The sequence below is a fragment of the Anoplopoma fimbria genome, chromosome 1 (assembly GCF_027596085.1).
Source record: "Anoplopoma fimbria isolate UVic2021 breed Golden Eagle Sablefish chromosome 1, Afim_UVic_2022, whole genome shotgun sequence".
Taxonomy (NCBI): domain Eukaryota; kingdom Metazoa; phylum Chordata; class Actinopteri; order Perciformes; family Anoplopomatidae; genus Anoplopoma; species Anoplopoma fimbria.
In genome coordinates this window covers 16455688-16469874 of record NC_072449.1, presented here as the reverse complement: position 1 = coordinate 16469874, position 14187 = coordinate 16455688, and the positions used below count along the sequence as shown (strand labels likewise).

The following is a 14187-nucleotide window of genomic DNA, read 5'->3' as shown; positions in this document are numbered from 1 at the left end:
GAGACAGGGGGGAGGGAGCGTAAGACTCGGTATGAGCAGCGTGGAGGACCTATCACAGCAGAGAGAGACAGGGGGGAGGGAGCGTGAGACTCGGTATGAGCAGCGTGGAGGATCTACCCCAGCAAAGCGAAAATCTTAGTTCTCTCTCTTGCTTGAAACCAATTAATCCCAGGAGGTATGAAGTGTTATAAAAATGAGCCAAAGTAACATTTTGGTTTTTAGGAGCAGCAACTTTTCCTCAATCTACTACTTCAACTGCTTGACTTTCACTTGGAAGCTTCCTGCATTTCACACATTGTCATTGTGTGACCGTTTGTGTCTCCAGTGAGAGTTTGTGGTACTGATTAATTCATGCTGTGAGGTGCTAAGAGGGATAACAATAGCATTTACATAGCAAGAGCGTGAGGTTTTTTTCCCCATCTAAAAAAACCCCCAAAAGCTGTGGCAGCACTGCATTCTGGTCTAATGGCCTGTCTATGAAGAAACTAGATTATGTGCTTCTTCTGACTTTATGTATACTGTTATAGCCGTTACAGCTGAAAGTAGAAGCTATTTATTCTTTAATTCTCCTTCAACCTGACATTAGGACCAACACAGATTTTTTAGTGCACTATTTTTTTTAAAGTCTAGGTTGAGAGCCACCCTCGGGTCATGGGAAACTTTAAATGGGTCGACAAGAGGTCACCGGGAAAACAAAATGTTAAAAAAATGTTGCCAACTGTCTCTTAATAGAAACAGCTTCCTTTCAGTCCACTCTGCCGTCAATAATGCTTTTTAAAGACTGTTTATTCATTCAAGCTCTGGTGTAGTCGAAATACATTTTATATGTCTGTACAAGTTGCTTTAGTGCTGCACCACAGTAGATCAGAAAAGTCCACGAGAAATTCATAGAAAATGTGTGCAATCAAACTTCTTAATCAAATAATATATAAATATCCATCCATCATCCATAACCGCTTATCGCCAGACTATCGCAGGCCTGACATAGACCCACTCACATCCACACCTAGGGTCAACTGAGAGGCTTCAATTTAACCTAAGCTGCATGTCTTTGGACTATGGGAGGAAGCAGGAGAACACAGGGAGAACATGCAAACTCAAAACAGAAGGCCCGATTAGCCAGGGAATTGAACCCGGGCCCTGTTTGCTGCGAGGCGACAATGCTAGCCACCACACCAACGTGCAGCCCTAATACATAAATATTGAGTCAACTTCTACAGTCACTCAAATTTAGCCTCTGCTTTATCCCATTCTAGTATAAGGAGCAGTGGGTATTCTAAGGCAGGGGAGCAGTTTGGGGGTCTATAGCCTTGCTCAAGGGCACCTCCGTAGTCCCCAGGAGGCTAACTGACAACTGACAATCCACCGGTTCCTAAGCAAAGTCCTCCAGACTGAGAAACTACGGTCTTAAAGCATGTACTAGAACCTGTGTTAAACTTGAATGCATTTGAATAATGACTAAGAAAAAAAAGGGAAGCCCGAATTAGAAAACCGCAGTTTTACAGAGCTGAACAACAATCTGCTGTCAAACCTTATTTGAAATTCTTTCTTTAGCTTATCTTGCAGTGATAATAAAATCAAATGTACAGTGAAACTATAAAACCGTCCCAGAGAAGCAAAGTGCACTGTATCTTTTGTCAGTTGGCTTTCCACTGTAACCTGGTCTCTTTAACATCATGTAAACAAAAAACCTGATTTCCCCAGCTAGGGAATTTTTTATCTACCATGTTTAAGGGTGAACAGATTTTTAAATGGCTTTTTAGCCATGTGCAAAGAAAGTAACAGCAGAGCAGCTGGATGACAGGAGATAGCATTACATGTAGTAATGCACCCTCGTATTCTAACTAATGCCATCCAAAGTAAAGACAGAAAGGGACCTTCAGAAATGTAAATTAGCTGGTCACCCAACCTGAAATGTCCAAAAACATGAGTAGACTCATATGAAAAATATTTCTTATCAGTAAAAATAGAAGGTGAGGACACTTGTTTTAATCTCTACTCACTGATTGGATGAGGAAGTGTCCGACGGTCTGCCTATCGTGCCATTGGCTGACGCATCCGGAGACCTGCTCCAGGAAGTGCTCATGGTGTTCCAGGATCTCAGGGATCTGGTAAAACATCTCGTCCACCAGCAGAGGGTCCACTATGGAGCCGCTGTCCGGCTGCTTGAGAGGACGCAAGTAGCCCTGAGGGGACAAGGCAAACAAGTTAGATACAGACCGTTTCAAATCATTTCAACAATATATGCACAAGGTTAGCTGTGGAGGCAATGTGTTTCTAGCACTGAGAGCTATGAGAACTAATTATTGTTATGGCTCCTTAAAATGAGCTGAAATGAGTTGTATTAGTGTTAACGCTGGATTCTATTTAGATGTAACCGACAGTGATGACTGCAGACATTTTGCCACAATTTCGATGGTAATGCTGTGGTTCTTTTCACTGAGTGGGATAATATAATTATAGAAGTCAGGCATCCCTGATACCTCCAGAATTACAGTTGACGTGAACGTGGATGCTCTTACAGTATAAGCGATGTGAATAGAGTATCGGGCATATTGATGTAAATCCCTGTTTCCATCTAAAAACACATTTCATTTCTGTTGAAATATGAAATATGAATTTACACTTGAACTCACTCATCACATACTGATGGATTCTTTCTACTTACTTTTGCTGCATCATCTAACTTCTAATGGTAGTCATGCCAATAGCATCACTCAATTATATTCTTTTTCATATGACAATAAAGAAAAATTAAGAGTGAATGTTGCACAAGCTCTTATTTGAGTAAAAAGTCATTACTAAAACATTTATGTGACTCAGTTGGGAGGGATTGCACACAGAAGGCTACAACGCTACCATGCGGGCTATTATCAAATTCTATGTCCCTGCATGTTACAGTTACTACGTCTTTACTCAAGTATACTCATGTTGTCTGTTACCTGAGTTTGGTAAATACTCAGTTTACCTGTTGAAAGATGACGTGCTGAGCTTTCTTCTACTCTACTGACGTTCGTTTCTGAGGCCAACTATAATGCTTAGAGCGCCCTCTGCTGACAGGGGAGGGCTTAGCAGGAATACAAAAAAAAAAAAAAAACACATCCCAGTAAAATACCTAATAACAGAATGATACAGGTAAGTGACAAAGTAAAGTACTATGTTTTTGAGACATTCACTAAATTAAAATAATAAATAGGGTGGGGGCTAATATGTCACTGTCTTCTCAAATCCCCTGTGCCAAACTGATAGGAATTTAGAGATTCAAATAACTATCTAAAATATACTCAGTAAGATTTGACCCAGAAACTCCAGAGACTTCATGGCAAATCGGATGTTTAATCCAATTTCCAGGTTAAAACATTTGTATTGAAGACAGCTGAGAGAAAGAGGGTTTCGAGACATTTTAAAAGCAGCAGTGATTCAGCTTGATTCAACTGTCTTTCTTTTGGAAACACATTACGTGTGGGGGTTCTCTCTGGGTTCTCCGGCTTCCTCCCACAGTCCAAAGACATGCAGCTTAGGTTAACTGAAGACTCTAAATTGCCCGTAGGTGTGGATGTGAGCGTGAATGGTTGTCTGTCTATATATGTCTGCCCCGCGACAGACTGGCGACCTCTCCAGGGTGTACCCTGCCTTCGCCCATTGACAGCTGAGATCAGCTCCAGCACCCCTGCGACCCTTAACTGGATAAGCAGGTTACGGAAAATGAATGAATGAATGAATTACATACGAGCTCATTATCTTCCTGAAATTGCAAACTTTAACATTAATCTTCAGCTGGCAATGAAATGTATTGATTCTCATTAGTGAAAGTATTGTACAGTGGTGTTGTTCTTTTCCAGAGCACAGAGAGGAGAGGGTCAGGTCAGGAAGATGACAAAAGTGTGAAAGATGAGAGAGATCGCTGTGTGGGTCACCATGAGTCAGATACTGAACAAACTGATGATGTGTCACCCTTTGTGACGAGTTGAGCACAGTGTCCTATACAGACACTTCATTCACAAAGTCCACATATGATTTATCAGGATTACAAAAGAATATCAGATGTGTTTATCTTACACACAGTAAATATGATTTCCTTTTTCTTTCCTAACTAACATGTAGATTGGTCTACCTTTCACTTTATCTCAGGTGAAACACCCAGTTGGTCTATTTTTTTAATTTAATTGGGTATGTAAAAATAGTTTTGGTAGTTCTGATCATTCTAATAAATCATTCCATCCTCTACTCTTAGTAGTAGGAGTTAGGCTGAAAGAGCAATGAGTTCAGTCGGCTCAACACTGATCATGTCACATATTCATTCAAGTCAAATATTAACTCTTTTTTCGTCTCTCTTTTTGTCTCTAATAGCTCCCGAAGGAAATATATGTCTCTTTAGCTGCTAGATGCTCAATTAAATTCACCAGCTAGTCTTTACCCTTGTATGCTGTTTGTTGCTGAGCAGGTGGTGTACAGTGGGGTTTTAAGATCTCATTCGCTGAAAGCAGTTGCCTGCTATGTCTGGAAACACCAAGAGTAAACCAAAACAACAAGCTAAAAGATAAAAAAATGCTCCGTTTGGTTGCGGTGGACTGCAGACCTTGTAATTATAACAGTATGTGTGTTCTTGACAGTATGTCTGACATCTTTCACATACATGCAGACATTTGATCGATTGATATTATTATAAAAACATTGAAAAGTACAGTTCATTTTTATGAACTATGCCAGTCCAGGTATCTGGTCCTACGTCAACTGACTGTGATACAAAAGCTGAATATGTCTGTTCACAGAAACCTTCCTAAGTCCCCCGAAAATAAACTGCAAAGAGTCAGATTTCAACTTTGCCCAAGCTGCTGCAGAGCTGTCTTAGCTAAACCACATCTGAGACCCTCCTTCAGGGATCTCACTGCAGTCACCGTGGTAACACTTACTTTCCCTGTGTCGCCATGGGAACACAGCCCAGGATTATTCACTTGGTGGCCACACACACACACACACACACACACACACACACACACACACACACACACACACACACACACACACACACACACACACACACACACACACACACACACACACACACACACACACACACACACACACACACACAGAAACACATGCACAGAGAGACGCGCAGAAAAGTCAGCGTGCATGCGGGATGTGAGCGCGCAATCACACGCACATATTTCTCACAGATGTATGCGAGCACACACACGCTGTACGCCCACACACATGGTGACAGGTTATACAACAAGTAGGGAAGGTGTGGAGTGTGTGTGTGTGTGTGTGACAGAGAGAGAGAGAGAGAGAGAGAGAGAGAGAGAGAGAAAGAGGATGCAGCTAAGATTTGGGGTAAAGGTTAGTTAAGTGTTGGAAGAGATAGGTGTCAGATAAAGGTGTATGTGTGTGTGTGTGTGTGTGTGTGTGTGTGTGTGTGTGTGTGTGTGTGTGTGTGTGTGTGTGTGTGTGTGTGTGTGTGTGTGTGTGTGTAAATAATGCTGATGACAGTGAGATGTGACAGGGTTAGCAGATTAGCCCGACAGGCTGAATAGCAATAAGTGGATTACATAACACCATTGTTACCTACATTTGTTATTCACGTCCTAAGCAATCTGTGAATTCACAATGCTGTGTTTCTTTCTGTGTATGTTTGCATATGTGTGATGGTAAAACACTCAGTAAGACTCTGTGTGTTCATGTGCTATAGCTAAAGTGAGAGTGTGCAGTTGTGTGTTACCTGAATGAGACTGCGTAGCGACTCCACATATGACTGCTCTGTGTCCAAGAGGGTCATCATCACATGTTTCCTCATGTCCTGTGAAAACAGAAGACCAATCATTAAAGCATTTAGATGCATCTTATTCAGCTTTATAATGTCATTAAGATCATTCTGCTAAAGGATACACAATGTGGAGAATACTATTTTTTTCAGACACAGAAGGGCACCCACACACACACACAATCACTTAAATGCACATTTCTGTATCTCAAATGGTAATAAATGTTAATGAGTCTTAATATGAACCTGAATAAAGTCAAGTGGAATGATCCTTCTTGTAATAGTGTGTAACCTTGCTTTATTTAGGTTTGGTTAAGTTTACAGTGTGTGAGAATCAAATGTCAGGTTTTTGTGTTTCAGACATTACAGAGGTCTCACAGGTTTTATTATTCAGTATTGAATTAATGTTTTCTTTTTTATTATTTCAAATCGCACACTATTGTGGTGTCCTGGTGTCCTAGTCGATAAGATAATTTCACATAACTGCAAATTCCCTGAATCGATTCCTATTGAAACATGTGTTGCACACACAATCCTCTCTCTTCCACTTTGTGTCCTGTCTGTACATTTACAGTAACAACTATCCGACAAAATCAGTGATGATTCCTGTCGTTTATTTTTAGGCATTTTTCTTTTCTTTTTTACAAGATGCAACGACAGAAATGAGATAAGTTTCATTTAAAGTCACTTCAGAAAAAACTCCTACATCCTACATGTCCAACTTGATTTAATGAAGAAGTTTCCAAGATCCCATCATTACGGGTGATTGTTAAGTTGTAAGATTCAGGGTTTAATGTTTTGGAAGCCGCAGCCTTGATTCACTTAATAATGTGAGACTTCGATGTGTCTTCCAACTGCTGTATGAGGCTGCATGACAGCAAAATGTAAAATAACTTGCAAGACATTGGGTAGATGCATAAAAAAAAACTGAACACACCCACACACAAATACACACACACACCAACACAAACGCACGCACGCTATATGCAGGTCTCACTTCTTAAACCACATCTTAGATTTTTTTTAAATCCATTGTTGGTATAATTTGCCTAATCTTCTTGGAGAAGCAAAGTAAACACAGAGTACTTTCTGACTTTTTGGTTATACTGCTTTAAGTCCCTTCAACTGTTTGATTGAAATATTAGATCTTAAATATCATAAAGCTTTATTAAGAAGATTATTAAGAGGGGGAAAATACAAACAACACTGCAAAGATGTTACGACACTTGCATATTAAAACACACACACACACACACACACACACACACACACACACACACACACACACACACACACACACACACACACACACACACACACACACACACACACACACACACACACACACACACACACACACACACACACCAGTTTAGGGGTCACAGGGGTCAAGGAAGTCTACAGAAGCAAAATTGACTCAGCTGTTCACTCTAACAATGACTCATGATTCCTGGTCGCAAGTGAATGAGCTGCTCTGACTCACAGTGGACAAAAAGCCCAACACATTAAAGCAGAGAGGGAAAGTGGAAGAGACAAAGAAAGACAGATGAAGGGATGAGTGGGCAAAAAGAGAAAAATCTTACATAAAAAGCTTAAGTTGATTTTTAACTATAATTTAAAATGGCCCCATGGCAATAACTGACAGCTTTGTGCTACACAAGTCTTTCCCATGACTTGAGACAGGCTGTGTGTGTGTGTGTGTGTGTGTGTGTGTGTGTGTGTGTGTGTGTGTGTGTGTGTGTGTGTGTGTGTGTGTGTGTGTGTGTGTGTGTGTGTGTGTGTGTGTGTGTGTGGTAAGGGAGAGAGAGGCAGGAGAATAACAAAGGGAGTTTAAGGACCATGGAACAAGTCAGACATATTATCTCAGGGGTCTCAGGGGAGACTCCCAAAATATTCTGGTACAGAACTAAACATGACTTTTAAATATCAGACGGAGCCACAGGCAAAACCCTATGGTGCCTATGTAACCACACTGTCTGTCAGTGTCTTTCATACACACTCACACACATTTACAAAGGCCACAAAAGCACACTGAGGAGTTTTTTTTCTTCTCCAATTCCCCTGCTCCTCTCTGCCAGCACCACTGTGTCCTATAAATAACCGTAACAATAACTTCCCGGAAGGCCATTTCTAGTGTTTGGCATCTGAAGGCATCCCATGGGCGCTGTGGGGTACCACCGGAGGGTGAAAGGTGGCCTTTGGATGGAGTGCACTGACTGTGTGTGTGTGTGTGTGTGTGTGTGTGTGTGTGTGAGATACAGGGAGTGCATGCAAGTAATTGAGTGAAAAACCTGCCTTTTAAAATGAGAGAAAAACAGTGTAGTTTTTTTGTTAGTTTGACATTTACATGCCACCATCTCTTTTGTCAAATAATTATTCTTAAGATAAATAGTGTTTGCTGCTTTAGCGATTCCTCTAGTCTGCCCTGAGATATAAACATAAACAGAAGGGAGTAGACGGAATAAATACAGGGCTATACATGGCTAGAAAGGGAATGACAATACCACAGTAATCTCCCTTCATATAGGACCACTCATCTATTCAAAATAAATCTTGGCTCAGTCCCCTGATTCAGTGAGCAGCAGCTCTGCCAAAGTGTCCCGAACCACAGTTTTGCAAGTGTTGGCTAACTAGACTTTTATTGAAAGGACATCATAGTTCAGTTGCTGATCTTTCTGAGTAAATTTTACACCTGGAAATCTGAATAGACTTATTTGACATCCAGGTTCGATTCTTTTTTTGGCTAACCCCAACAGTATATAATTAAGTAATAAAATAAAAAATGTGAACAGCAAGAAACCAGAAAAGACTTAAGAAAATATTTACAATAGAAAATGTTTGATATTTAAATTTTTCTATTGTATATATAGTAATATCATTTTCATTATACAAGTAGATAAAATATAGATATTGGCATTTTATTATTAATTAACTATAATTATAGCTTAGTAGCAAATTTAAATATTGGAACCAACAAATGTTTTGTTTGATGAGTGTTTAAAATGTTTTACCATATTTGCGGCCTGTCAATTAATTTCCTAATCAAAGAAATGACTAATCATTTCAGCATTATATCTTACAATCAATCAATCACCCACATCTGTCATCAGATGATCATTTTGTTGAGAATGATGCTAGCAAGCACGGAGCGCAGCTGCACTGCTAGACGACAACAGTGCTGTGTGTATTTGGAACTGCAGTAGTGCGATCTGAGAAATACTACACACTGCAGTATTTATGCAGCATACAGTACGTGTAGTAAAATCAGGATTTCCCTGGTAGCTACAACAAGTTACTGTGAGCATTTTCTGACTGGACACGATGCGCGCACGCACGCACACACACACACACACACGCACGCACACACGCACACACACCTGCCTCCTTCTGCGTGAATGTCTCATTGAAATTAAATCTCATTTACGATGATCAAACTGATGAATGCAGATCCACTCTCTTTTTCTCCCGACTGTTGAATCATTACTTTGATGTCAACCTGACAAAAGGAGTCATCACAAGAGTGACTTGGACCCTCACAGAGCTGTTCAGATGGTAGTGATGGGAACAGGAGGACGAGGATAACTCATGTACGTGTGCGATGGTGAGATAAAACAACAGGGGAACTGTCCCTGACGACCGTAATGTTCCTCTGTTCTGTGCTGGTGGTCTTTATAAGATTACCAACACCTACACACACATCATCAGAACATGGTGAAATGCTAGTTTCGTTTTGCTAGCAGGGTTAAGATAGTAAGCTTAGATGCTGAATGGTTAATGAGTCAAGCCTCGACCACATAGTTAAAATGGATCCAGTTTAATAAAACCACAGTCACAAAATATAACCGAGGTGCAATGATGACAAAGGCTGAGTCACTGTTTGCCATCTAATCTTTCTCCCACGTCGCTCACCTACACAAGATAACTCTAATTAATTATTACAATTATTTATTATAATTATTTATTATAGCTAATGTCTTGCCTCGTCTTGCAAATACCAAAATTAGACCAAATGTGGTATTTGCAAGACGAGGCAAGTAATAAAGATGATGAAACAGGTTGTAATCTGGTCAAACCGTTGGTTGTTGACAGGTCAAAATTTTTGCCTGATTTTCTAAACCACTTTATTTGGAGGTAACATTTCAGATTAAAATGAGAGCACACATAAAAAATGTCAATAATAATACTGTAAATACTGTACGGGTACGGGTACTACAAAGCGGTTTCTAATAGTGAGGGATGCTTACAACAGACAGAATGTGTAATCATTTTACCTTCTGAAATCTAAAAATCTTGAGATCACACCTTCAAATTCATTGTAATCCAATAACTTTGATCTATTTAACCACCCAGATCTCAGGAATGATGTGGCCTGACGAGCAAGAATGTGTTTGTGTAATTTAATCAGGCCAAAACAGCCAAAGATGTGGCACAAAGAGCACAAACATGCATTGATATGTTAAGTATGGTGATTCTTTGAGTCACTTTCTCAAACGTTGCCTTTGGAACAGCAGTAAATGTGACAGAATGGATGGTTCACAAGATTCAGCCCGTCACTAATTAACACGGAGGGGATTGGACAGGAAACCCACATGTGTGTGTGAGAGATAAATGTCTGATCAAGTGTGTGAGTAGTACAGCATGTTCTCCCATGTGCCTCTGCGAGCTCTGGTGTCTCGATAATGGTGTGGACACAGGGGGTCCATAAAGCAAGTTATTCCTCACAACTGCAGCCAAACATTACAGCATGACAGCAAAGAAAACATACACCAGAGTCAGAGCGAAGATAGCTTTGTCTAATGTCATTCTGCTTAAATACTTAAGTTGTGGTTTCACGTAGCAGAGGTCAGGCTGTGTATCAACTACGTACTGTATTTCTGTCTTTGAGTGTATGTTGTTCTGTCACGCTGTACAGCTACTACTGCTGCTACCACTCAATCGCTTTCAAATTGGTTCCATCAAAGTTTTTGTTTGCCACTTTTTTTTCTCTCTGTGAGCGACAAAAAGACAGGGACACAGCTGTGAAGCATACGGTCTCGCACAAATAATGATATATTGCCAACAAAGTTATTTTTCTGCCATGTTTATTCTTGTATGTCGGTCTCTATTTTAACAGAATGTCTTAAAACATCTCATTTTGTCCTGCTCTAACTAATGCAATAAAGCCAATAGAAGAGTCAGGGAGATGTCCCTCATAGTCTGTAAACTGTCTTGAGATAAGTCGTAATTGGCCAAAATGATCAAAATCACCTGTGTGAGTTCACCAAGGGTGTGAAGGGCCTTAGTAGTTATTGTGTGTGCTGGAGGTAAGTGTTTCCCCATGTCCTGCACTGGCATCTGGCAAATGGAAGTGGATGCGAATAAATAAACTTATAAAAAAAAAAATAAGGTGGTGGAATTATCAAAAAGCTCAAACTGTAGTATCAAAATAAATGGTAAAATGAATGGTATGCACAGATGTATACAAACTGAAATTGGCAGCTTCAATAAATAAGTTGTAAAAGGAATTGTTTGTCATCTTGGGATATAAGCTTATTTGCTTTCTTGACAAGTGAGATGAGACGATAGACTGCACTCTCATGTCTGTATGCTCAATATGAAGCTGTCACTAGCTTTACTGCTGACTTAAGTCGCTTTTGGCCACTTTCCTATAATGAAAACTGAGGAGGAAATGCTGAATCTGTGACGTTATTGTTTTTTTCTTTCAATTCCTTGTATCTTCATGTGACCAATTTACTGAATAAGTACGTAAACATCAGCACAACGCATCATCAATATATAAAAAAACGGGCTTTTAGTTCCCTAAAACCTATACTGTTTGATGTCGACAAAAACACAGCTCTTTCCTCTCATCTCATCGCTGTCGTCACACCTCTCCACCCCTGCTGCCTTCATCCCAACTCCCCGACGACTGTATCCCCTGGCAACAGCCTGGCGAAAGCAGCAACAGGCAGCCTCTTAGCCCAAAGAGAAAGCCTCCTCATCACCTAGCTTTTACTCCATTCATCCAAACACCACTGTAAAACAGACTGAGTTCCACATCTGCTTCATGTTCAAGTAAATCCTTCACTTTCTGTGATTCTGGCATGCTGATGTAAGCGACAGGGTGTGGGTGTGTATGTGTGTCTCTATCATAGGCTGTTTGATCGATATGTACTCCTCAATTGTCATTTTGCATGCCACTGACTTCTCTGACCTACTCTACACTGATCAATAGTTTTGTCTCTCTTTCTCATGTGCAAACACTGGCTATTGATCCACTTCCCAACTCCTCCATCATCATCATCTTCTCTATTCCTTACCTCTAACTCTCTAATTTCTAAAGCTCCTCACATTTGTCTCACCTTACATTCACACATTCAGTTAATACAATAATATATGTTGAGGTTTGTCATTAGTCCTCGGCTGCTGCTTCTATATTTCCTTTATCAATATCACAAATGGGTCTAACAAAAGAAGCAGTATTTTGTTCTTATACTGCATTACATAGACAGCTGAACAAATTACTCGATTATTTATTTGTTCATTGACAGAAAGTGGGATTAATTAAGCAATTATTCTCTAATGTGAATATTTGCTGTTTTTCTTCAGACAACACAAAACAAACAATACGCTGTTTAAAATTGACATTGACATTTTTTAAATATTGTTTCATAGATTTTATGGACCAAAAACAGGAGGGGTCAGAAATAAGAAAGACTTGTGTCCTTGCTACGGTAACTAGTTAGCTATCATTTTCTAAATTTAGGGGGGAATTGCTTCCGAAATTTAAAAACATTGGTATCAGAAGAAAATTTAGCTCGGCATTAACATAGATTTACTTCACCCTCCCACATATAAATACACTTAAATCCTTGATGTGGATTGAAGATCTGTTTTAGTTCAGCAGATTAGCAGAACTACAGCAGTTTTATGTCTGCAGTGAGAATGAGTTTGTGCATTCATATATGGACGTAATCTGAAGCATATTTGTTGCCACTCAAGCATACATAACTCAAGGTATACTACTAACACACAAAATAAATTGCTGCTCGAGATGCCTTAAATACATTTTACACCTTAATAACTAACAGAGATATCTACGCACAGATCATCAAAACACTGGACAATGAGTGGAGACTCATGAACGAGTGCAGATGGACAGACAGTGAGACTACAAAGAGTGGTGTGAGTGTTTGTGACGGTAGGTGTTGGAGTTAATCGTGTGATTCACTCAGCTCTAATTCTGTAACAGAGAGACAGACAGAGGAGGATCTGAGGGAAAGAGACATCATCCAAGGAAGACGGACATGTTTAAACAAAGAATGAGGTTACAATTATGAAGGGGATGCACAGAAAAACAGAACAAATAAACCAAGAGTTCAAAGAGAAGCAGGATCTACTGCAGCAGACGAATAAGGAGGAGATCACAAGAACAAAAAGGAGGAGGATGGATGGAGTGAAATCTAAATTGAGTTGGAGCGGCAGGTGATGATGTCCTTGATATGCAGCAAAATCACACAAATCTTAACTGCAAAGAAAAGAAAACAAAGTCTACCTCTCCGTGGGGGCTTCCAGCACAAAGTCCATTCCCATTCAAATTCCCGCTGGAGTTCCGATTCCTGTTGTTGTGTCTGAACTGATCCACAGCATCTCTGTCCACCACCTCTTCTCCTCCTCCTCCCTCATCTCCTGTATTCTCTCCATTCTCATTCATTTCCTCCAGAGCGATGCTGAACTGGGCAAGGGTTCGAACCATCTGCAGCATACGTAGCGGTCCCTGTGCCCGAACGCACACTTACTTTGGCACATAGACACCCGCGAGACAACCAGAAAACACCTGCAGGGTTTGTTTACTCACACAAACACGGTCTTCATTTCCGCAGAGTAACGTCGGATAAAATAAAAGACGACACTTGCGGGGTCGAGGCGATCACCACCTTGTCGCTTACTAACGACACGAAACAAACATGTTCCTTTTAGTTGTTCTTTCTATCTTCTCTTCTTCTGGCAACCGATGCTTTTGAATAATTCAGTCCTTCAAAAAGCAACCTCTCGGCATGCAAATCTTCTGCTTTTCCATAAATTCAGTCTTGTGTTTCAAAGTGTGCGTCTTGTTCTGTAGCAGGTATGCTCCGCAGCACACACACGCACACATACACACACACACACACACACCGTATGTGAGAGGAAAAGGAGAACACTTCAGCATGTAAGCATGGGTGTCTGATCTGTTTCTACTGCTTGGATGATGTAAGCAAGACCTGAGCGTATGTCGAGGTGTGTGTGTCTACGGGAGAGATAAAAAGTGTGTGTGTGTGTGGGTGTTTGTGAGTGTGTCATGGCCCTCCCCCCGGGTGTGTAAAATGAGAGGCAGCAGGCAGGGCAGACGCTTACAGCGCTCAGCCCCATCCTGCTCAGCCAGACACGACCAATCCCTCCATAAG

The 14187-nt window shown here is 40.5% G+C and overlaps 1 protein-coding gene across 1 annotated transcript in view; it reads right to left on the bottom strand.

The window, feature by feature from the left end:
• LOC129097858 (rho guanine nucleotide exchange factor 17-like) overlaps window positions 1-14187 on the bottom strand; it is a 61141-nt gene that overhangs the window by 14885 nt on the left and 32069 nt on the right. Inside the window, 2 exon segments of the mRNA XM_054606783.1 lie at window positions 2004-2186; window positions 5723-5800. Coding sequence (XP_054462758.1) covers window positions 2004-2186; window positions 5723-5800 — 261 coding nt within the window.